This window comes from Rhyacophila brunnea, unplaced genomic scaffold, assembly GCF_057557595.1.
Source record: "Rhyacophila brunnea isolate RB1 unplaced genomic scaffold, BYU_Rbru_1.0 scaffold_14, whole genome shotgun sequence".
Lineage (NCBI taxonomy): Eukaryota > Metazoa > Arthropoda > Insecta > Trichoptera > Rhyacophilidae > Rhyacophila > Rhyacophila brunnea.
Window position 1 is genome coordinate 24,068,686 of NW_028232796.1, and position 25,582 is coordinate 24,094,267.

Sequence of the window (25,582 nt, forward strand, 5' to 3'; positions counted from 1 at the left end):
TTTGTGATCTTAATAATATTTATGGAACAGTAAAATGCACAAATATTTTTTCTCATGACTGGTTCTATCTCGGGTCTCAAGAGGATAAAATATTAAAATTCTAAATACAAAATAAAACGAAACAATCTTTATTGATGTAATAGAATTATAATAATTTATTTGTGTTTAAGTTTTGTCATTGATACTCATTCAGGATACTCGTTTGAAAAATGTGACCATAAAAATAGAGACGCGACCACATATTAGTCACATTAGTGCATACATGACTCTATGAATTATTTAATAGATAAAGTAGATTTCTTCTACTGCTATTTGGATGGTTATGTCAAAATATATTATTTTGCGTTTTTGTTGTCTTTGTGCGTCGTAATCAGTACCTACAAAGGAAATAAACTGATAAAAGTCCTATTGACAAAATAACATTGATGATAGACATCCTAGATTAATATTTTCACAATGGTTGATCCGATTTTCGATTATCAGTTTCGCCTAATTTTGATCGGTGACAGCACAGTGGGCAAAAGCTCTCTCTTAAAATATTTTACGGATGGCAAATTCGCCGAGGTTGTTAACATTGATTTCCATCTTCTCTACAAATCATACTAATATTTAATCTAGCGCGTTACTATAATATTCAGATTTACTTTCAGTTGTCGGACCCTACAGTTGGAGTGGATTTTTTCGCCAGATTAATAGAAGTTAAGGACGGCACTAGGATAAAGTTACAGCTCTGGGACACAGCTGGGCAAGAACGCTTTCGGTCAATCACGAAGTCTTATTACAGAAATTCAGTTGGCGCTCTGTTGGTCTACGATGTGTGTAATAGGTCCAGTTTCGAGCACATCCCCCTCTGGATGATGGAGGCTAAACGGCACATAGAGCCTCACAGGCCTGTGTTTGCCCTGGTTGGATGCAAAGTGGACTTAGTCGGATCTGGCACTAAAAATGGAGCGAGAAGAGAGGTTTCTTGCGAAGAGGCGAGAGCATTTGCAGAACGGAATGGTTAGTATCTTATTATTTTGATTTCAAATAAATTATCTGGCGCTACAGTCCATGGTGGACCTTGATCGCCTTAGGTAAACTTCCATTCTATGTTTGTGTAAGCCTTGATGGCTTACACAAACACTTTAGTAATAATCTAATGAATTGGATATTATTCCTGAGATTTTTTACGATTCTTAATGAAGAAATTGATTGGCTAACTGAAATACATTCCTTATGCACTCTACACTCGTGGCTTACCAGGTGTTTTGCTTAAAATCGTAGCAGGTGGCCTGTGTAACATCTTGAATTGAAGATGGCAACTGCTCCTGACATTGATAAGAAGAACCAATGACATATTAAATGGACGACTCACTTCATACCCGGCGCGCACGAGAAATTGTGCATGAAAGTCATTCACAGATGTATAGGTAGATGTCACGTGACCATTGACGTATCCGTTTCCATTATGCGATACAAGCTTCGAGAATTTATAGTAATATAACCTTTATTGTAATGGCGTATTAGTGTCATGACTCATTGCGTTAGAAACAGATTCTCGGTTACTTACGACTTCTCGGAGATTAGACGCAAGTGAGCCCAGCGATCACAGGCGACTGACTGTCCAATGGTTCCTGTCATTCAATTGCATTGAATAAACATTCATCAATATCTTAAAATGACATTTTATAAATAATAAATAATACTAACACATGCAAAGTGATATCCCATCTTTCTTGGAGTGTTTAGTAGATTTTTTTACAATTTTTAACTAGGCACATTGGCATTTTGTAACACAATAATAACGGTGGAGTCGAAACCGACAGTCAGAAATTTTGTATGGGCAGACCCAGCGGTGTCGCCAGACCGCTTGCAAGCAGAATGTTCATTTGAGCGTAGGATACCGATATTAAAATATGAATTTCGCCATCCGGCAGACCCGACACAAAGTGAGTGTCATTTTATTTTCTAGATGCTTCGTCCATATTAATGTCATTGAGAAGAACACATTGTTCTATGAGAATTTTGTACTAGATCTTTATGAAATTTCAACTTCCATAATATATATTTATATAATAGAAAAATGTACTTTACATATTTTTGGCTTAGCAAACTTGATATTATGGTAATTTTGTGACATGTGTTTTTTTAATGCAAATTTCATGATGTAAGATGTCGTTAACTACTAACAAAATGAACGTTCTGTCTTTGAAAAAAAAGGCATACATATTTTAAATGTTTGTAAATGCAAATTTATATTTTGTAATAATTAATAACTTCTTGCACCAAGCTGACGTTTTAAGTCAAAGCATTTTAAATTCATATACCCAAATTACTACAATACTGGCCGCCGATCCAATGGTAGTGTGTTATAGCGTAGGGCGTTGACCGTAATGGATATCTTTGTAAGAATATTGTTCCGAATGCGGTGGTAGTTTCGGATTTGACAATAGCCACCAAATTTCTTATCCTGTGAATTTAAAATTGAACTGAACATTATCAACACCTTCTGGTTTCAGTAGTGTAATTAGTACAGTAATACAGAGTGACAATATTATAGACCGACAACTATAACTTAAGGCTCGGCCTTGGCAGTAGTGTCGTGATTTGAGTATTACCTGTGTAATGTCAACTCTGTTAGTTTGCTAGTTGTCAATATCGAGATTGTGTCACATCAGGTCTGACACGTGTGAATTTGTGTCCTTTCTAACATAGTGCTGTTATTTTATATCTTCTTCCACGGCGCTACATCCCGGGGTGGGATTTGGCCTCCTCCACAACCACTCTCCACTCACTCCGGTCTCTCGCCACACTTCTCCAGTTACCGGGTCTTCCTATATGAAGCCAGTCCACTTCTACGCCGTCAGCCCATCTCCTTCTTGGACGGCCTCTGGGTCTCTTCCGTTGGGGTAGCCACTTCGTCATGATCCTTGGCGCTCTAACTTCAGGCATTCTATCCACATGTCCCGCCCGTCGTAGTCTTTGGGACTTACAGTATCTTATGATTGTTTGCTGTTCAATCAGCTCTTCCAACTCGTGGTTCATTTTTATTCTGTAGTTCCAATTTTCCAATGTGGGTCCAAAGATTTTGCGGAGTATTTTGCACTCGAAGACAGCTAATTTGTTTTCCTCGTTTTGAGTTAAGCACCAAGTCCCACAGCCATAAGTGACCACTGGCCTTATAATTGTTTTATAAATTAGAAGTTCACTTCTTTGGCCTAGAATTTTCGACCCCACCAGTCGCTTGCAGGCATGCCAGCATTTATTCCCGGAGATAAGGCGGATTTTTATCTCCTCTGCTGTTTTATTTTGGGTATTTAGGCTGGATCCGAGATACGTGAACTTGTCCACCCCTTCATATGCATGCTGTCCTATGTCTATATTCTGCAGCGGTACCTGATCGCGTGTGCTGACCATATATTTAGTTTTTGACTGGTTTATTTGCAGCCCAGCGTTTTCTGCTTTTATTTTCATAGTGCCACCATGGTCGATCATCCTCTGTTTGGATCTGCTTGTAATCACTATGTCGTCAGCATAAGCGTACATCTGCGTTGTACTGTTATCTACCCATCCTCTTATGTTGGTTTCACGAGCTATGGATTCCACCACAAGGTTAAATACCATAATGGATAGCGCATCCCCTTGTCTCACACCTGATTCGATTTTGAGGCTTTCAGTTTGCTCATTTTGCACAGTGACAACTGCTTGAGTATCCGTCAGTGTGGTTTTTATTAGCCTTACTAGTTTTAAGGGAATTCCCAGTATTTTTAGGCTTTGCAGCATCTTATCCCTAGTCACGCTGTCGAAAGCTTGTTTAAAATGAATAAACAGGTGGTGGAGTGTAAGGTTGTATTTGTGCGCTTTCTCCATAGTTTGCCTCATGAGATGGATGTGATCTATGGTGGATCTATTTGGTCGGAAGCCGCATTGGTATTCTCCCAGGATTTCCTCACCATAGATCATTAACCTGCTATACAGTACAGATGAGAAAACTTTATAAGCTGTGTTTAGAATAGTGATCCCTCTGTAGATATCGCACATTGTTTTGTCTCCCTTTTTCAGAATAGGCACGATTATACCCATCTTCCATTCCTCAGGTAGAATTTCTTTTTCCCAAATATTGAGAATTATCTTGTGGATATTTGCTTCCAGTGTTGGGCCACCACTCTTTATCAGCTCGGCTGTTATCCTGTCGGTTCCAGGTGCTTTATTGTTTTTCAGCGTTCTTAATGCTCTTCTTACTTCAGGCAGAGTAGGCTCATCAATAAATTCCTCAGCAGTGTGGTACAATACTTCTTCCGTTTCCATTCCGAAATTTTCTGGGATCATTGTTTCTTCTTTGACATTCCATGTTTTGGAGTATTCTCTTGAGCATCATTCGCTTTTTCTCTCGACAGAGCTTTGTTGCAGTTTTTCTCTTTTTCTCTTTCAAGTTTCGTAATTTTGGTGCGTTTCCCTTTGTAGGCATTTCTTCCTTGCTTCATTTTTTTCAAACAGTGCTTGCCTGCAATCATCATCAAACCATCCTGCATCTATTTTTGCTTTGTTTTCCCCCAGAATTTCTGTGGCTCTCGTGATAATACAGTTTTTTGTATTTTCCCAGTCCACATTCACATCATCGGTTATTAAAGTCATTTTTAAGTTTATTTCTATAGGTTCTTGGTATTTATCCAAAATTTCTTCATCCCTCAATTTTTCAGCTTTCTATTTAGTTCTTCTCTGGCCTTCTTTTTTCAGGATTAAGGAGATATTTTGTTTTAATTTTGCTCTCACCAGTTGGTGATCAGAATCGCAATTGGCTCCTCTGCAGACGCGCACATCCTCCACTGTTGTCGCTCTTCTTTTCGATATAAGAATGTGATCTATTTGGTTGCATGTATTACTTCCAGGTATTTTCCAGGTTCCTTTGTGGATATTTTTATGTTTAAACCATGTACTACTATTTATTAAATTATTTGCAGCCGCTAAAAAGCATAGACGTTCACCATTATCGCTTGTCGTTTCATGCAAACTGTGCTGCCCAGCTACTTCTTTAGATGCTTCCTCTTTTCCAATTTTTGCATTGAAGTCTCCCAAGATAATTAGAGCATCATGTGGGGAGACTTTTTCGCAGGCTCTCTGCAAATCTTCATAGAATCTATCCTTAATTTCCTCGGTCGCATCGTCAGTTGGGGTATAAACGTTGATGAACGTAATATTGAAAAGTGTACCTTTCAGTTTAAGTTTACATAATCTCTCACTAATTGGCTCAAATCCTAGTACTGCCCTGTTGATATCAGAGCTGATTAAGAACCCAGTTCCATAGCGACCCTGCGTATCTGCAGATCCACTGTAATACAAAGTGTAGTTTCTCTTGTTTATGAAACCTGCGCCCTCCCATCTTATTTCCTGCAATGCAGTCACGCTCATTTTATACTTATGCAATTCAATTGCAACATCCTCCATCTTGCCCGGCTGCAACATAGTGCCCACGTTCCATGTGCCACATTGTATATATAATCGTTTGTCCTTAATTCTTTGCTTGGGTCATTGGTTTATGGGGAGTCCGGGGTCCAAGGCAGTTGTTTTGATGTTCGTAATCAGGGTTTTTTTACCGTGTTGGGTGATTAGCCCTACAACGAACCCTCCTCCTTTATCCGGACTTGGGACCGGCCATAGCATAGGTAGAGTCGTGCCCTATTACTATAGACGGAGTTATTTTATATAGTTATTTTATATAGCTGCCGCCATATGAATGTTATATTCTTTTAAATTAACCTATTTGCTTCAACGAATAATATACAATATATAAGACAATTAAACCTTATCAATGCCACGGACGAGTTAACTCGCGGGTTCTAGTAAACGTCATAATTTCTGAATAAACTATTTGTGTATATTTTCTAAACTATATTTATCATTTTAGTGTGAAAATATTCACGATAAACTCGAGAAACATGTTGATTTGGTAAGTTTTCACAAATATTTATCATTCTGTTCTTATTTCATCTTTTTAAGGGCTTTATTTTATTCCAAAAATAGCTCGCCTACAAGTGTCCACCTAGTAAAAATTGGCTGACAGTGGTAAGGTTAATAGTGAATGCTATGTTTTTATATTTTGTGTATTTCATTGAATAAAAATAGTTTAATTAAATATTATTATCTATGTGAGTATAGTACGTGAAAACAAAAATTTGGGGAGATCTTGACGCCATCTAGGAAGACGAAAATGATACCAAATATAAATTATATTAAATTAAATTTAAAATTTTAATATTCAAAAAGCTGAATTTGACTAATAATTTGTTGTAGGTAGTGTAATTTTTGTCAGTTTAAGATAAAACGTCATTTATCTTAATAATTAGTATTATCGATGAAGGTTAATTATGTCAATGTGGTAATGGCTGATAGCTTGCGCTAATTAAATTGCTTAGTTAAACTTATACTGAATATGTGTCAAACACTAAGATGTTAAAGCAACAACGTTTATTATCTAGATAAAGTTTTTGAATTGAAACTATTTTACACGGTCCACAGCAAGTTCGTATTTAGTAGATTAATCAGCTAATATGTAATGAAAAACTGTCACAGCTGATTCGAAAATTTAAAAACAAACTTACACAGTTGGCATCAAACCACCCGCCTTCGGTAATGATAATAAAACAGAAATTGTACATTGACACTTACATTTAGTATATTATGCATTCGAAGCATCAACGACTAACCACAACACATTATTACCCCACTTAGTCTATTTTGTCTTTTATAATATATATGTATACGTCAGTGGTAAAGGGTGGAGGTAGGTTGTTAAGATCTGACATAAAATAATGCACTTTAAACTTCAGTCAGTCATACATATTTGTTTTCATTGAACCAACACTATCTGCAATTGAAGCCTTCGTAAATTCTAATTTTGAAAAAAATGGAATAAATAAATTGTTTCTTTTAATCGGGTCGTGAAAGAAAACAAGTGATACAATACTCTAATAATAGTTTGACAGATGCTTATAGTATAATATAGAGAGTAGAGTATTAAACGACATTACAATTAATTAGTAACAGATTGACAGAGAGATATAAATAGTACTATCAGCGGCGAAGGGTGGAGGTAGGCTGTTGAGATATGACAAAGAGACACACTAAACTTTGTTTACATACGTATTTGTTTTTATTGAAATAAGATTTCAGTTTACAGATGGTGTTGGTTAGTTAATTAAATTAAGTTAAAATTTAATTTAACCCTGCGAACCCTTCAAAAGAAAAATCGGATATGGCCCATATGATTTTATTTAAAAAAATCAGTGGTTCTAGTAGTTTATTTTTGCCATCACTTTCATACGTTTTGGCTCTATTTTCAATACAAGAAGATTTTTATTTTGACATCTTTACGTAAATCGAATTTTTATTCTCTATAAAATTCTGTGTAAAAACCTATATAAAATTTGTGAAATAATTTTTCAATTACGTTACGGCGAAACTTTGTATGACGAGTGTCCATTTAGTGCAGGCCTGGGAAAACTAGGGCCCGCCAAATATTTCTGTAAGGTCTAACAAGCTTTAATCGTATTTCTTAAAAAAGTTTACTTTATTCTGCTCGATCAACCTACATATTATTATTATGTCAATTATTTTCAATTATGAATATCAATAAAAACTCTTTACGATTAAGCATCACCGATGAACATTTACAAGTAGTTTTAAGAATCTCAACTACAAAATTAACACCAGAAATTTAAAAAAAATGTAAAACAGTTTCATTAAATTGTTGGCTATTAGAGAATCATTTTTTTTATGTGAAAGTTTCTTTTCCATGATAATAAATAATGTATGTCTAAGTATAGTAGGTATTTTACTTGCGGCCCGCTGTTCATTTCCTAATGTGGTGCTTCACCTAAAAAGTTTGCCCAGGCTTGATTTAGTGTATACATAAATATTTACATGTTTATGGTCAGATAAAACTCTTAATTTTTATTGATACTGTCAATATTTAATACATTTTCATGGACTTTGGCATTTTGCTATATTATTACAAACTTATAATAGTCACACTGAAGTTATGTGAAGAATACTAACAATCATTAGAGGAATTCAAATGATACATATTATGTTAGTCATTGTTTTGTTCATCTTACTGTCGCTTGATAATATTATTTGATAACAATATTCAACAATAATTGGTTTATACTTTACTATGTCTAACCGACCAACCAACGTTTTATACAATAGCACCTGTCCTGATCCGGATATGCCCCTACGGGTCTATTCTTAAGAGTTATTAATATATCACATTTCCGATATTTTCATTGATCCAAATTAACACGGAAAGCATTCTATACACAAGCAGTTATCAGCGGCTATCTCCAATTCGTAATACAGTGAAAATTTAGGTTGGTAGACATATCGGCCAAATTCAGGTATGTTTGTGCTGGTCGTTACGGGCGAACCAAAGCGGATACGGCCAAATACAAGAATTTTGTATTGACATGTCAGACATATCAACATAACCTACAATTTTATTAGTCATACCATTGCGATCCCAGCACAAACTGTAATTGCAGTAAAACAAATATTAAGTTACTACTAGCTACTACCAGCTGCTACTAGCCACTTGGTATTTTACAGCTCGCAGGGAACTATAAATTAAGACGGCGGCCGTGACATAATCATATTTCAAAATAGTCGGATCTTGCATCTCAATATGTGAAATTGACGAACTCTGTCTCGCTCTATAAACTAACAGTCAAGAGAGGGCCTGTTAAAAGATAGCATTTTTTGATAGTTCAGACGGTTAACTTATTTACATAATTAACTGCTTGAATATGTAAAGTGATAAATGTGATATATTTATCACAATTAGCTCTTTTTGGATGTTAAGTTATATGTTAGATTGTTAGAATATACCTGCAGGTTCGTGATGGGCAAACCATTGATAGTATCTATAGCTTTAAATAACTGTGTATGCACATCATAGGAGATGGCACTTTGCAAAGAGACCTCGATATCTAAATGGGAATGGCTGGAGTAACGTTAAATTTGATGTAGTGTCTGGGACTCGTTCCTGACTTGCTTTAAACCAAAGGTCGCCCATTCGACGCTTAGATACTGACGGTGCTAATTTATGATAGCAAATTATGGCACCGTACAAAGGCTTATAGTAACTGTATACTGAGTTTCGAGAACAGATGCTTGTGGCAGATACTTGGTGTACGGTGGAGATAAGAAAGCGGACCATGTAGCCTCTCATCACACTGACAATAAAAAAGCGACATTGAACCAGACTCGGGCACGTGTTACGGATGCCGACCGTATTTCAATCTGGCCTGCCTGTTCTTCAAACCATGATGCTGGTATGAGTGAGAAGATTGGTGAGCGACAGGGATTCCTAGTGGTGCCGCATAGTTTTCATATGCTCTAACCGAGGAGCGGATATAAAAGAAGAAAATGTATTATGTTCGGCTAGGATTGATCCGCTGCTAGATCAAGTCTTCCACTTCTCTCAATACCTAGCATCACACTGCCATGCATTTTAGCTGAATTTATCACTAACCAATTGGGCAGCGTCCAGCAATTATTGATTCACTTAATGACATTCCAACCCACTCCTATTTTGCAACTTTTTTTTTATTGTATAGTTTCTATTGTGCTCCTTGTGCGTTATACCCAACATGCACCTTTCCGTGTCTTATTTATATTCCTATTCAGGTGCAGTTTCTCGTGGTATGACAAAGACAGGTGAATATTTTGTGTTTTAAATGTTTTTATTTTTTTTAAAGGTTTGCATCACGTGGAGACGTCGGCGAAGACCGGCCAAAATGTGGAGGAAGCGTTCACCGTAGTCACGGAGGAAGTGTATAACAGAATACAGACGGGAGAGTACAAAGTGGAAGACGGTTGGGACGGAATAAAGACCGGCTTCAACCGGCCCAACGGGCTAATGGACTTTAACCTAATCGAAGCAGAACCGGCCAAAAGTCACTGCTGCTAAGCCGTCCTTTTATAACCCCGTACCTATATAACCAGAGAGAGGTAATCTGTCGTAATTGGTTTGTGTGAACGAAGAAACTGCATAAACAATGATGTAATCGCGTAGGGTTTTTGATCTCTCCGTTTAGGGCCTTATTCTTATTGAAATTTTTATACTCGATGGGAGAAGCAGCGTAGAAAATAATTCTGTAGTACCCTTGCTATATTATCGACTACGATATAAAATAATACATTAACTTCATTCATTTTTTATCACAAGGCTGAAGTCATAAGAAATTTTAAACAATTAATATTGCCTATTGTTTGTGCTATATTCAAAAGTCAATCAATATTTATGCAAGGTGTTTATTTTATTTCATTATTTACACAATGTCCTCAATAAATGAATACGCTTTGTTACATTCTTTGGTTTTCTCTATTAGCAGCATTGTACTTTATAACAGGCATGTCCAACTTCAAGTCAAATCAAAACTGGGCCCTGAGCCCGGGCCCCCAGGCTAGAGTCCTGTCAGCCCCCCCTTTGTGGGGGCCATGCGCCTGGGACTGCATCTTGTTCACCATCTGTTTAATATAGGGTGACAACTGGGTGAAAGTCACAATTCTTTGGCATTTTTAGATATGAAAATGGAGATTCACGCAAATAATTTGAACCGAAACACGAGTTTAGAATTTTACTGCATTTTTTCAAATTGTTAAATGTCTCATTTTCATGAGATAGTTTGTTCAATGGGTAATTTTTATCGAAAGCGACTGCAATTTCTCTAATATCCAAATCGGATTTGGATGAAAATTACGATAATAATTATGTGCTCCACAATTGATTTATTATTTTAGAAGTCTCCAAATCTCCTTTTCGAACCCCATAATAACACAACCAATTTTGGCCATATACATACCGTTCGACAGTTTTTTTTAAATTTTCACGACTCAATTAATATGGGCCTATGGTGCGATCAACCAAAGTCACCACGACGCGTCGGACATGCCTGGTTAAAGTATAAATATCTTGTGTAATAATTTAATACCTAACTGTTTCAAGTTTGGCATTTAAAATTGTCTACATAGTTCAGTACTGTGATGGCAAACGGTTATAACTTCTGTTTACACAATTTCACAAGAGAGCGAAAACAAAGCTTTGAAATCAATCTGACAAGTTAGTTTCTAAGATATTTTGAAGTTTCTTATATCAAAATAAGAGGAATTAGCATCCCAACACAAACCTTTAATAATGCTTTAATAATAAATAATAAAATTGACTTTTTCATTCGAATTAGCATTTTAAGCATTTGGTCAGATGCAGATATCTTTTAACATTACTTTATTACAAATAAAATTGCAGCTGTAATATTTTGCCACATCAAAGAATGTACAATTTGGAACATGGAAGAAAATTGAAAAGTGAAAATACTGCAGTTATAACCGTCTGCCATCACAGTACCAAGTTATTTTATATAACTCGGTACTGTGATAACATTTAGCATCTAGCATTTTTGTTATTTTTACTAGTACTAAAGTCGTATTCTAATTCACAACATAAATAAATTGGGGCATAAGGAAATATTATGAATTCTACAAACGATGATAGCTTTTGAAATTATTGTAATCTGGTCCCAAATACCGAAAAGGTCAATAGGTCATGCGGAAATATTATACATTTCAGTTTCTAGCGAGCAGACCGCGGCAGTGTTTTATTTCTCTTGAAAGGAATTCAATTACTGATTGAACTATAATAAATTGTTCTTTGTATATTCAATAGTACCTAATTAAAATTACATATGAATATGTTTATAATGTCAAATGTGTTAATCTGATTATGTATTTATTTATGTTGTTATTAAGTGTCCATGATGTTTTTTCTATTGCAAGAATTTTTATTACATATTATATTAACAAGAAAAAAAAATATTCATTGCTCACATCTAACAAAATATAGGAATAGTAGAAATCCTAACCGGAATCTTCTTTTATAAAATAAAAAATAGTGGAATGTTAATTAGCATAACTGATGCAAATTTCAGTGTTTTTTGACAAATTTTGTAATGTGAATGTAAGTTAGTCAGCGTGTGGAAGTGAGAGATTTGTTGTATGTGATTGTGATTGTATAAAATATAATATAATAATTAATTTCATTTCTACAGCTATTTAGTTTACTTTCTATTTTCTCATTATTCCATTCTCTATGCAAGTGTATGCATAATTTATTATCTATTGCCCCTTTTTGTCATTTTAGGTTACGTTTATGTTTTCATCAATAAAAAGTTGATATTGGAAATATTTAAAATCAATTGTCATTTTTTATAAAAGTAATGCTTTATTAGTTCAATATTTTAGTCATAAAAATATTAATGAATTGGTTACACATTATTAATCTATAATTCCATTAATATTGGCGACCATCTTATTAGCAATCAGTAGATTCCTAGATGGTGTAAGCACTCTTTAATGAATATACATACAAAATACACATCAGAAAATTATCTATTAGAAGAAAATAAATATATTTATATATATATATATATATGAGTCACTTAGTTGCCAAACCCGCTCTGGTCGATTTTTCAATAAAATTAGTTTTGAATGTACATATCGTGGGGTTGCTGCCAATAGTTGATAAGTCTATAATTTAGGTATTTAGAGATAACAATAGATTATGTGCCTATGTATGCTAGAAAAAAAGTTCAAGGTCATCCGATATATAGAACATGCACATAAAGCACAAAGAAATTAGCATTATGCCTGATTTTAGAGGGCATATATCAAACTTTCAAATTGAAATTACTCCATAATATGATTTCGAGACTTACCAACTTTTATATCAATAGGTCTACCAGGCTATCAAGGCACGTGCGAGTTTTAAATTCAGCCCTATTTCGCTAAAAAAATCAAAGTGAATATTGACTTGAGACGCCAAATCCCCTCTAGGATAAACAACAGTTTACTAAATCCGCTCTACATAGCCGACCGTCTCGATTCAAACCATGATTTTTAGCATAAATCGCTATACAAACGTCACCACTACTAGCATCAACATCATCGTAAATGCACAAAACATTCTTCATGATTTACTCAAAACTCAAAAAAACCTCCAGAGCGGGTTTAGCGAGTAAGCGACTCATATAAGCACAGAATGGGACTTGAACCCATAATCATCGCAATCCAGCTACATTCGCAAATTTTGTGTATCAATTTGAATAAACAGTTTACAAAAAACATTGTTAATTAAAGATGGATCAATTATGTTATTTTTTGCATACGAAAGTGGCACTTCCGTCTAACTGAAATAGCCTTCAGCAATTTTTACAGGGAAAACATAGAAGGCTCCATCCAAGGAACACATGGGTTTCTTCCTGGATCAGGCAGTACCAAGGTTTAATTCTCGAGTGGAGGTATATGGGATAAACTTAAATATGCATGCGTTAAAGGCTGCTATTTTCAATAATTACGTCTGTTTTATGTATTAAAGTTTGTCACGTAAACGAAATGAGCATTCAATATTGGAAATATTTGAGGGCACTCAACGAGATTTGTATGCCCTGTGTTGTATTACTTGACCATCATAAAGTAATACTTAAACCAAATCTAGCTTCAAACCTTGGTCCATGGCAACTAGCTTCAACATCTCTGTCTTAATCTTAATAATTAATCTGTTCTGTCGCTCCATCACTAAAGGAAATTCAACATCTTTATTATTATTGGAAACTACATTTCCAGTGGATTTTTTAAACAGCTATTAAATTTAATAATACCAATCGATTGCATATTGTTAATATTGTTTACTGGAATAAATGTTTAAAAGAATTTTCAAGTGTGATTGGGAATAGATTAAAAATAATGTAATATTAAACTAGCGTAAGTCTATACCTACTAAGTGAAAAAAAAAAAAAAAACAAACACCATCTTTCTAATTAATAGAGATAATAGTGTACACAAAAGACTGTAAATTATTATTGGAATCCAAATTAATTTTAATACGGTAAAGGTGCACCCTGTATGTACTAAAATCTGAAGGTGGAGTTTACTATTATAGGCTATTTCTTCATTGACATAAATGAGAGAATAGTTTATGGAAGATAATGTGATCACATTTATATCACGTTATACCTATTGTTCCAACAATTCTTACTATATAAGTACAAAATAATCTGTTTATAGTTTAATGATTGGCTAAAGATTTGTTTCCACGGTGAGATTTTTTGGTGATGGTATGACACAAATATGTATTAATCGATACAAGCATCACGCAAGATTACATTAGAGAGAGCTATGGCACAATGTTATAAAATCTCATGGAGCCTATGTAGTTTAACGGTTACGAACTAAAGATATTGTAGAAAATTTAATTGTATAGAGAAGGAGCCCAAACGTATGAATGTGATGTGCAAAAAGGGTCACTGGGGATACTGTACTAATTGTTCATACAAACTCTTAAGGATTATGCTGTCTGGTGTTTCTTTTCCGGCAAACTAAAATTGCCTTCAGCTATTTATATACTGCCCCGCTAAGTAAAAAGTCAGTGTTTTTGGTTTTAGTGAAAGAGAAACTCAAGTTTTAAACTACGATATAAGAGAAAAGGTAGTTTAAAACTTGGGTTCTCATTTCATTCTTTGTTTTTTTACTTAGCAGGGCAGTGTAGTCAAACCACAAAAGACTTCAACTCAAAAAGAGGAGATTCAACAATATCACAAACAAACATTGTGTATACGTTCGACTTTAGACAGGAAAAAGGGCGTAATCCACACAAATGAAATTTTACGAGGCACAAATACGTTTTTGTTATGGTTTTCGGTCAAAGTTAAAATGCAAAATAGACATAACCTTGAAGTGCATGATAATTAATAATTTGGTTTTTATATTCCTAATCTGATATCAATTCTTGAGTTAATTAAAGAAAAACTAAGAAATATGACGGTTGACTCGTTTTTCTCGCTTCACTTCCTTTTTTTTTTTAAAATTGCCAGCTGAATTTGGATAATAAATTGGCATCTGCGTCCTTTGGACAACGTGTATTTAGTCGTGTACAACGTTATTATCTAATAAAACCTATTTTATAAAAATGAGGGTTACACCCTTTTTCCTTTCTACAGTCGAATATAATATATTTCATAAAATGCTATACTAATCATCGCACGAATATCTTAACAAACTAAACATTCAGAATGTTTATTAATAGGTGATGTAAAAACCGTGATTATTTAAATCAAATAGTAAATTTAAAAAAAAACGGATGCAGATTGCACTGTTTTCGAATTCTTCCATGACCCGATTTCAGCTTATTGAACTCTGGTCGGGAATTATTGGTCCTATAGGCATATAAAATGATTATACCTGAAGATTTCAGATCAGAAGCCAATTGTTTGCAATCTCTCTCGAATGTAATCTAAATTAGCGAAAAATGTCTCACTGTGGATGTATACTTTTAGCACTAAACCTTCATCGCGTCTTTCAGTACGTTGACCACTGACTTTCAATATTGGACTGAGCACATACGGTGGTCTGTGGGGTGGGCTCGCTGATTTTTATCATCATTCGGCAGAGCAATCATTTGAATGTAGAAATGGATAAATGGTCAGCAGTTCATGCACCAAATGATGCCTTGTCTGGTTAAAGAAATCAATGTCAACTTCCTAGTTAATTCAATTCATAGGTTGGCAACTGCACTATGTTGATTGCCATAGGCCTGCATAATGTCCTTTATAAACCGTTTTCTATTTATTATTTCACTATTATTGTATTAAATTTCATTGATTAACAATAATTAATGATGCCACTAGAAATTTATTAATAAATCATATTACGGAGTTGAGGATTGAAGGAATACAAGTGAATTGTACATAAATATTTTCAATATTCTTTGAAAGAGAACTTATTCAATGATTTATTGATATTCGTCATCATCATAAGTGGCCCAACAACCCAGGGCGGGTCTTAGCCTCCTCCGAGAACTTTCTCCATCTCCCTCTATTCTGGGCCAGTGTCTTCCAAGTGTCTGCACTGGCCACTGTGGCATCTCTGCGGACACCCACCGGAGTCTGGGTCTGCCAATCGACCTCCGACTGTCTAATTAGTATCCAGAATTCCCGTCAGCGGTTGAGCACTACCCATTCTTGCTAGATGCGCGCCCATCAGCGCCTACCAAGTTTAACTAATGTGGAGATACATTCTTCTTAGAGAATGTTGTAGAGCTTCAAGTTATGCCGAATATGCCATCTGTCTCCTCGTCTATGGGCCCATATATCCTATGTAGCATCTTCCTCTCGAATATATCAAGCGTACGCTCATCGGCCTTGGTATGAGTCCAATATACCGATCTGTAAGTCAATAATCAGTGTCTTATACATCTGAAGTTTTGTACGACGGGAGAGGATATGAAAATTTTGCTGATTGATATTTCTATACATTTGACTTTTGTTTCATGCAAAAATAGGTATTGCTGAGATGTGAAAACTGCTCCGAACACATTTTATACTTGTATGCACTTGTAATCATTTAATCTTCTGCACCTCTATTATTTAATAATGAAAATATAATCAGTTATTATTTGACAGTCATAAGATTATGTATTGAATGTAAACTTCTACAATATACCTTGAAATAGTGTAATAACTGGCATAATTAATTAATGTGAAAAAAAAAATTAAATAAAAGCAAAGATAGAATAAAAAATTAATAAAAAGTATTTAATTTAATACTTTTAAATCAGTTAAGTTGATAATGTCAAAAGATATTTAAAAAAAAATCTTTGACTCCCAGTAAATTAGCTGTCCATGCTAGTCATAAATAATATGGTATCAACCGTTAAGCTGTCCCCTTGCGAGCATAAAATTTTTTTTTTTAAACGCAATTAGCTCTGCGCAATAGTTCTGTGAATCTCTTTTAGTTTTAACTTTTCTAATTCAGAGAATATTATGTCTATCCAAGTGAACAGTCTTTCCATTATATTTTGTTGAAACTTTACCCATTACTTCAATTTACCTGCTTCCTAAATTCATAATATTATTCATTCACGCAGGTGGCCTATCGTCATCTTCCCCAGTCGTATAATCTGGTATTCTGATTGCTCACATCAATTACAACAACTGAAATTTGGGTCTCGCAACTCTTCTGCATATACGTATCAAAAACTTTCCGGGTCCACATATCCATTCGTTCAACATGACTAGCCGATTTTAGTTGGGAAATTTGACGCTTTGGATTATGTTGGGTTATCCAAATTCATCATAAATTTGGTGGTAGTGACATGTGTGCCACTCTCAATCTTCAAGTTTCACTTCAGTTTTCGTTCGAATATCAGAAGACCGTTTTACTATGACCCAACCTACTGAATGGCCTCTGCGGTGTTTGGTGTATTTGAAATTTTAAGATAGCGCTTTGGCTATTTGTATTTGACTTCCCATTTCTGTTGTTGTTAGCGGTGACGATGTAACCTAGATAGTTACGGTGGTCACATTTCTCAGTTATTACCTATTAAAAACATGTTTTCTTGTACTAGAAACTCATAATTAGTGAAAAAAATCATTGTTGAACACCTATCCCCAAACCATATAACATGTAAATAGTTCATAGTGTTGAGATTAAGAAAAAAATCATAAGTTGAATATAGCACCTGTTTCTTAAAATACAATAGATTCTGATTAGATAGTGGATATATTATCAATTTACCCTCATAAATACTTACAGAATAATTAATAGTGTCTCCCTTGTAATTTTACTTATGGTTATCGATTTTTATAAATACTCGACATTTTATATTGCGCATTTGTAGGTATATTGAGGTAATAATATTGTATTGGTTTATTAGAAAACATTTTTACATTTGTAACATATTATTATTAATTTATTATTGCCATTACACACTCTTGTAATAAATAATATTGTAATTTTATTATTATTAAAAAAATATAAACCCATATTTGGCATTTTTATTATGTTCACCGTTGTCACCAATGTAATCACAACAGAATTGAATTCACACAGACACAACTGGTTGCGCTTTTTATAGTGGACTGTAATTGATGTTGATGGTGAATATGGATTCTGGGGGGGTGGTTACACGGGAGTTAATCCAGTCACTAACCAAACTGATGTTCAGCGGTCTGGCTGAACTTGGTCCATGGTGCATGCCCTCACGTTCATGAATGATAATATAAATGAGGAGATACCTTGTGCCGGTAACAATATATTTATTGGATTGGAATTTATTAAAATTATTAGGTTATTTTTAGCATTCATCATACATTATATAAGGCAGGGGTCAGCACCATGCCCAACTATTAGGCTTCTAAAGTATAGAAGAGAGTATTTTTAACGCTCCGTCTTCAAACAGAGCAATCTACACAGAAAATAATAGTCACTCTGGTGACCACACGAAATTAAACAATATGACAATAATATCTTACATAATGTGCGATCTGATTTTTCGAACAATCTAACAAGAGTCTAACCCACACCTATTTCATTCACTGCCATTACTTCTTAAAGATGCACTTAACTAATTTTTCACACATTAACATGATGAGTTTATTGTCCTAAATGACCTAAACGTAACCTAAAGTTTCAAATTATACTGGAATGTTTGTTGTGCCTATGGGTAAATTTGATCGTATTCTGGGTGCCTTTTTGTGTAATGATTTATTAAGACGCACTTCTTAAAAGCCTAAAAGAACTGTTAATGTACATTTTAAATATATTATATTGTTTTCGCGTTCAATGCAGAAATACAAATTTTTCCAAGACTTTATATTCACGAATTCGGACCTGCTTTACATTTTTTGGCTACGCATTTTACTTAAATTCAATAGAAGCACGACAGTCAAATGATTTGTTGTGAGCCAGGTAGGCATGCAAAGATTGTATGTGATTAGTGCAGTATTTCCCAACCTTATTTGTGCCATGCCCCACTTCAATACTTCAAAAATCTCCATGCCCCCCCCTATCAAAGTTTCATAGTTAACTAATAAATTCTGATAAAAATGAATTGCTTACCTAGTACCTACCTATGTATAGGTTTATGATTATGATAGGAATGGCAACAGTAATTTTCTCGAAAAGTCATGGTTTCAATACAAAAGAAATATTTTTGAAAATGCGTTTTTTAACAAAAAAATGTACTAAATATTTAATGATTTGCACATTGACCCCCGGTGGGGCGTACGCCTCACGTTGGGAAATACTGGATTAGTGCATACCGATTATGTACCATGCGGTATAAATACACTGAAATTAACTTTTAACAGAACTGCTCACGAATAATATATTTTCGCACTGGGGGATACCCTAATTTCAAATAAGTAAGAACAAAGGCAGTATTGTAATTTTTGACCTGCCTAAAATTTTATGGCTTACTCATAAAATGAACATGCGTGGCGACGATATACAAAAAAATGTGCTAACAAACACATTTCTTTGGTAACTATTTTATGATGTGTGAGTATGGGATTTTGTATACTTGAAATAATTATTTTAGTATAGGTACCTATCTATTATAATTAAATAATGATATCAATATGTTAGAGCAGCGTTTCCCAACCTTTTTGGCTCGCGTACCACTTGGTAGTACATCACGCTTCATTGTACCACTTCGTAAAAATGATTGTATTTCGAGAAATTTGTTATTCTACTTGCATTATAAATTTTATAGGGTGACTATATTTCCCAGAACACAATTTATTTAAGTTTAAAAAAAATACCAAAGGTTTTATTTTTTTTTGATAAAAATGAGACATTACATATCACAATGTTTTTTTTTTTTAATAAACGGTGCCGAAGCTCATTTCATTTCTTGTCGAAATTGAAAACCAGGACATTTAAAGAAGTTTTTTTTTTTAACTAATTTTATTAAAAAAAAATTGCATAGAATTAAATTAAATTATTTGAATAAAAAAAATGAAATGCGCCGCAGGCAATTTTTTTCCAAAAATTACCGATATTAATAGAAAATATATGTATATAAAATTAATTAAACACGGTAAATGTAAAAATTCTTATGATGAAAACGAGACAATTCACACTTCATTTTTACAAATTTACAGCAACGCCGCTGTCGAAATTTTTGTTTTAAATATAATAATATTAATAAAATTGTATTTAAAAATATTTTTATTACCGAAATTTTCTATTTATTATCGAAAATAATAGTTATGAAAGTGTTGCTTAAGTTTATAATACATTGTTATCAAGTTATAAGTTTAATTTTTAAACAAATTTTACGAAAATATAAGCACAATAATATAAGTAAAATAAATTTAATTAGAACCTTGTGCTTGTTTCTAAGAACATAATTTTTTGAAATTTGGTTCAAAAGATGTGAGATATACCCTTAAATCTACACCTGCGTCCAATTTGTGTCGATATTTATTTTTTAAACAAACATAATTATGTACTTACTTTCACGTACCTAGCAATAACAAGCAATACAGCATTGTTTACCAAGTCTGTGCTCTCATCTACTTGAATTGAGAAAAAAATTCTTTTTTTTATTCTCTCTACCACTCTACCTCGATATCCACAGTACTCGAAATGGAGAATTTTACGAACCGGAGCGCTCGGTAATTTTATGAAAATATTAACATAGTATCTAATTTTATGAAAATATTAACATAGTATCTAATTTTATGTGTTTTATAAAAAATAAGTGTGTGATTTTTTTTATATTATGGCCATTCTAGCTCAAATGGTAAAATTATTTTTTACCATTTGAGCCCTGGATACCTCGGACATAATAATATCATGAATTCTTCTCGATACCGTATTGTTTGAAAGAGGAATACGATTTATTTTTGGGATATATTTTTGATCAATCATAAATTCAACGGCATCCTTTATACTGGGTAAAATTATTTTTTCGCCAATTTGGTGGCTATAGCCACATTTGACGATTCGGTAGCTAATACGATAACTCACGTCTACCGCACGTTCGTTATCGTTATTAGCATTTGAAACGTAAGTTGATATAACGTTAGTATTTTCTTTCATATGTTTAAAAAAATTTAATCTTTGTTTCGGTAATGAGAATGTTTCGTGTGCAGATGTCGGCGGTCGGAACAGTGACGGCGACATCTCAAGTTACTGATAGCTAACGCGCTAAATTTAAAAGTGCACTCCAAAAATACGATATTGATTGTTGGATTCTCGTTATTGTGGTTGATCCAACTCGAAACTCGATCGATCTATTGGTGAAATAACTTTGAATTGACGCGAACAAATTTCCTGGTAGTCTCTTCAGCTGGAGCTTTCGAAGTATAAGAGGCCAGGATACACTATCAAACGCACCTGCAATGTCCAGGAATACTCCTAGGACGTATTTACGGCGAGAATTTTCAGCGATGGCAATCACGTTCCTTATGGCGTCGACTGTTGATTTGCCTCTTCTGAATCCAAATTGCTTATCTGAAAGCGACGAGTGTGTCTCCAGGTGGGCTTCAATCCTGTGGCACAGTAGCTTCTCCAGCACTTTGCCCAGAGCGGACAGAAGTGTTAGAGGGCGGTAGGCTTTGGGGCTAGACGGTTCTCGGCTGCCAGCTTTGGGGATTACCTTAAGTAAGCCCCTCTTCCAGCAGTCGGGGAACGTGCCGCTTCTGATGCAGTCACTGAAGAGGGCTGTAATCTCTGGCGCGGCGATGGCCCATGTGCGTTTGACAAGTAAATTGTCAATGGAGTCCGGGCCCGGGGCCTTGCCAGCAATCAACGTGCGTATGATGTGGTTGATCTCCTGTTCGGAAGGCAACGATGAGTGATCCGTGTCGATGGGAAGAGAAGCCTCAAAGCGGGCCATCCTCATGGCGTCATCATCCCTGGATTCATCATTCAGGGGGATGAGGGCCTCGAGTAGGACCGCAGCCGTTTCAGACTCGGTACTGGTGAATCCGCCACCCGGTTTCTCGATGCCGCACAGGAGGCTCGTCGGTCTGAGTCCCAGCCTCAATGCACGGTATGGAGGACCCCAGGGGTCCGAACCTTCCTCAATGGTGACGAAGTTACGCCAGTAGTCTTTCTAGGCTTGAGTAATCGCTTTCTTATATTGCATTCGGGTGGATTTGACCATGGTTGCAAGGGGATCGATGGAGGCAGGTGATTGCTTGCGCAGGCGTGCACGTTGATGGGCTTGCGCGCTATTCTGAAAAGGTCACGCAGGCGCGAAACATGCTGCGTTCACCACGGTGACTGGCTTGGTGGCTTAGGCTTGCAGCATCCGAGTGAAGCTTCGGCTGATCCGGTGATGTCTGCAGTCAGTCGTGAGGCGGCCGAGTGTAGGTCCGGAAATCGGGTTCTAGATGTCCTGTCAAGCCTTTTGGAAAGTGCCTCTTCAAACTTTTCCCAATTCCCGTCGCGCGTTCTAAATCGCGTGGGCGGGGTTGGGGATACGTCAGAGACGCCATCGTGCGAGGAGACAGTGGCCAGCTCAAAAGTGATCAGCCAGTGATCACTCATGGAAGCGCTCTCATGGACTCTACAGCCGCTGATTCGTCTCGCGACGGACTCAGTGGCCAGGGTGATGTCGATGTGGGTGCTTCCGGAGTTTGCGTGCGACACGAAAGTCGGCATGCTGTTGGGATCGTTGAGGACGACCAGGTTGTGCTGGTGAACCAACACCTCGATGACGTCCGCGTCGCACAGGGGGATATCCACGGGCGCCCAGAGGGGGGATTGCGAGTTTGCATCCGCACAAATGATGACATCCCTGCCACCAACTGCGCGTAGGATGCCGTCGAGCACTGATGCCACGTGTTCCTTTGTGCTCTTAAAGCTGAAGTAGGCGGAGATAACCACCACACTGCTTGCTCCATGAAAGCTTATGTCTGCACACGCGACTAACTCAGTTGACAGGTGCAAGAGCGACAGCACGCCAAGGCGAGGGTCAAGAGCGAAGACGCAGGCCTTTGGCTCTGCACCTCTGGCGCTGACGACAAGGCCCGCGCACCCGAGTCCCTTTTCAGTGGCCTTGGGGCCCTTTTTAGAGCCCCAGTGGTGCGGTTCCTGCACCAGCGCCAGAGACAAGCCTGTGGCCCGCATGGTCTCAATTAACTCCGCCGAGCCGGCGTCGCTCAGGTTGACGTTCAACTGAGCGAAGGTAATCATCGCGTGGCAGTGTAGTCCACCATCGCCCTCTCGCGCAGCTCAGCGTGTAGCCTTGCTGGGCAATCGAGACTGCCGGTGGAGTGATCAGACGGCTGCTTGTGTTTATGGCAGGCCACTCATTTTGGTGGGTTTCCTTTGTTGGGGCAGTCCTCGCGGTCGTGGCCGGAGATGGTGCAGTGGCTGCACGTCGGTGTTTTGTTTGAACATACTTTGGCCATGTGTCCGGAGAGATGGCATATGTTGCATTTTACTACCAAAACGTAGTTCCTGAGAGGGAAGGATTCCCACCTCATGTAAAGTCTGTCTTCTGCCATGAGGGCAGACCAGATCGCCGCCGGGGCGAAGACCACAAAGTGGCATCTGCCTGTTCTAGGCCCGGCTTTGTGGCTCACTCTGATATCTTGGTATGCCCTTTCTGGCAGGCCGGTCTGTTCCTTAGTGGAGTTGAAGATAGCTTCCCGGAGTTGTGATTCTGTGAGAGTCGACGGAAGGTTAAAGATAATTACACGAGGCTGCTTTTTCCCGGCGAGCTCGGCTCGTAGGGCAGCCTCCGAGGTCTCCAGGGCTTTCATAAGGGCCTTGGCCTCGACTTCAGAACGGGGGTCAACAATTACGCCTCCGTTCCTTATATTACGGATACCCATAATTTGAACCCCAAGGGACCTGGGGTCGAAGGCCTTCTTGAGGATCTCCTTCGTGGTATCCGATTTCTTCTCCCCAGATCCGGTCGGGAAGAAGAGAACTCCCGGTCTGGGGGCGAGGGGAAGCAGGGATGGAAACTGTTGGTTGGCGGAGGTGGAGGAGGTAGAGGGTGCTGCATGTGTTGCTATCGTGGCCGTAGGAGGGCGGCTTTTCCTACCCAATTCTGTGGCCCATGACATAGGAGCAGGTGTCGTGGCGGTGGGTTGGGCATTTGTGGGCGCTTGAGGCTGGATGGTCTTTAATATTTTAGTTTGCGCGTGCAAGTCCTTAATAGCCTTCTTCTGTATTTTGAGGCCGAAGGTCCTATCTTTCAACATTTCTTCCAAGTGCAGTATTCTAGCCTCTTGGACGATAGATTTCCGTTCAAGCTTGGCCATGGCTGTGGGCTTCCGATAGGCTCAGCAGTGCATTATTTATTCGCTCCTTGGCGCCGGCCTGTTTGCCGCGGAAGGCCGTTATTACCTCGTTCAGGCAGGTTGAAACGTCGGTATATATATCGTCATGCTGGTCGGGGTCTATCCTGGAGAAGTCCATCAGTATCTCGATGTCCTCACCAGAGGAGGAAGAGTCTTCGTCTTCTTGTGGGGGGGGGGGGGCGCCTGATGGTTTCTTGATTTTGGTTTTTTTGCCTCCGGTTCCGTGATTGTGGTTGGAGAAGTAGTTTTTGTCGTTTTCTTTGTGGGTGTTTTGGGCGAACGTTGCTTTGTTTTGGCAGTTCTGGCCGAAGATGGTGCGTAGGCGGTGGATCCTGAAGTTGATGCCGCGAGGGTTGGGGAGTTGTCGGGGTCGATAGGATCAGGGTCCTCCTGGGGAGGAGTGCGCATCATTTTGGGCATGCGATAGCGTGATGGCGAGTAGATAGGGATAGAGAAGCGAACGGATGGAACCTGTATTGAGTTGGATTGTCTGTTACACGGCCGGTAGTTTGGCGTCTATACCAGCGATACTCAACCTGCGGCCCGCGGGCCACATGCGGCTCTTTAAGCTTTTATGTGCGGCCCGAAACACATTTATTATCAGGAATTTCGTATATCTTGAGATTCGTTTCGACTTTGACGCACAGATAGTGACACCCGAAGAGGATTGTCATTATGGTCCACATAAGGTCTGGTATAAGAGTGTTGCTATTGCACACGATTAATTTAAAAAAACACCCATAATTTTTTAAATCTCAAAAATGTTTTGTAAAAAAGGGGGGGTTTCATGATTTATTTCGTCCCACCAGTAGTGATGCGGCCCTCGTTACTTTACAAATATATGTGTTTGGCCTGAAGAAAAAAAAGGTTGAGTATCATTGGTCTATACAGTGTTAGTGTTTTAACACTTTGGCACTTTTTGGGATGGTGTGAGCGGCTGACGCGAGGCGGTAGTTATGTTATGTATATAACGCGGCTACCCACCTGGCTATCAGGGGTGCTCAAGTCGGGGGTCGGGGTCCAGATAGGGTTCCTTGACTTCCAGTCAGGGAAGGTCAATTTGGGCCCGCGGTACAAAAATGGTCCCTATCCAATATTTGACAGGGACACGGAGGGGGGTAGAGCGGACCTCAGAAACGATGAGTTGTCAAAATTGACGTAGGTATATCGTATATAGAATGAAAAAATGGGGTGACGGGAGGAAAAGCGTGATTTGGCTAGGTGCCGTAGGTATTGAGATAAATGACTGAAAAATTTGAGAAAAAATCACAAGTCCAAAGTGGGCTTGATGTAGGTATAGAGGTGAGGTGATGGATTGAGAAAAAATTGCAAGTCCAAATTGAGAATTGAAAAATACGATGCGGGTAGGGCAAAGTGACCGCCCGCTTTGGACGGCCGCCAAAATGCGACTGACGCAAGAAATTTTAAAAAAGGACGTGGAT

General features: G+C 37.3%; 1 protein-coding gene across 1 annotated transcript; it reads left to right on the top strand.

The window, feature by feature from the left end:
• The first annotated feature begins 293 nt into the window (after positions 1-293).
• Rab39 (RAS oncogene family member Rab39) lies at positions 294-12,229 on the top strand. Its single transcript, XM_085942040.1, has 3 exons — positions 294-564; positions 651-1,002; positions 9,738-12,229. The coding sequence occupies exons 1-3, from the start codon at positions 457-459 to the stop codon at positions 9,947-9,949; spliced, it is 672 nt and encodes a 223-aa protein (XP_085798166.1). The 5' UTR covers positions 294-456; the 3' UTR covers positions 9,950-12,229.
• Positions 12,230-25,582: the final 13,353 nt, after the last annotated feature.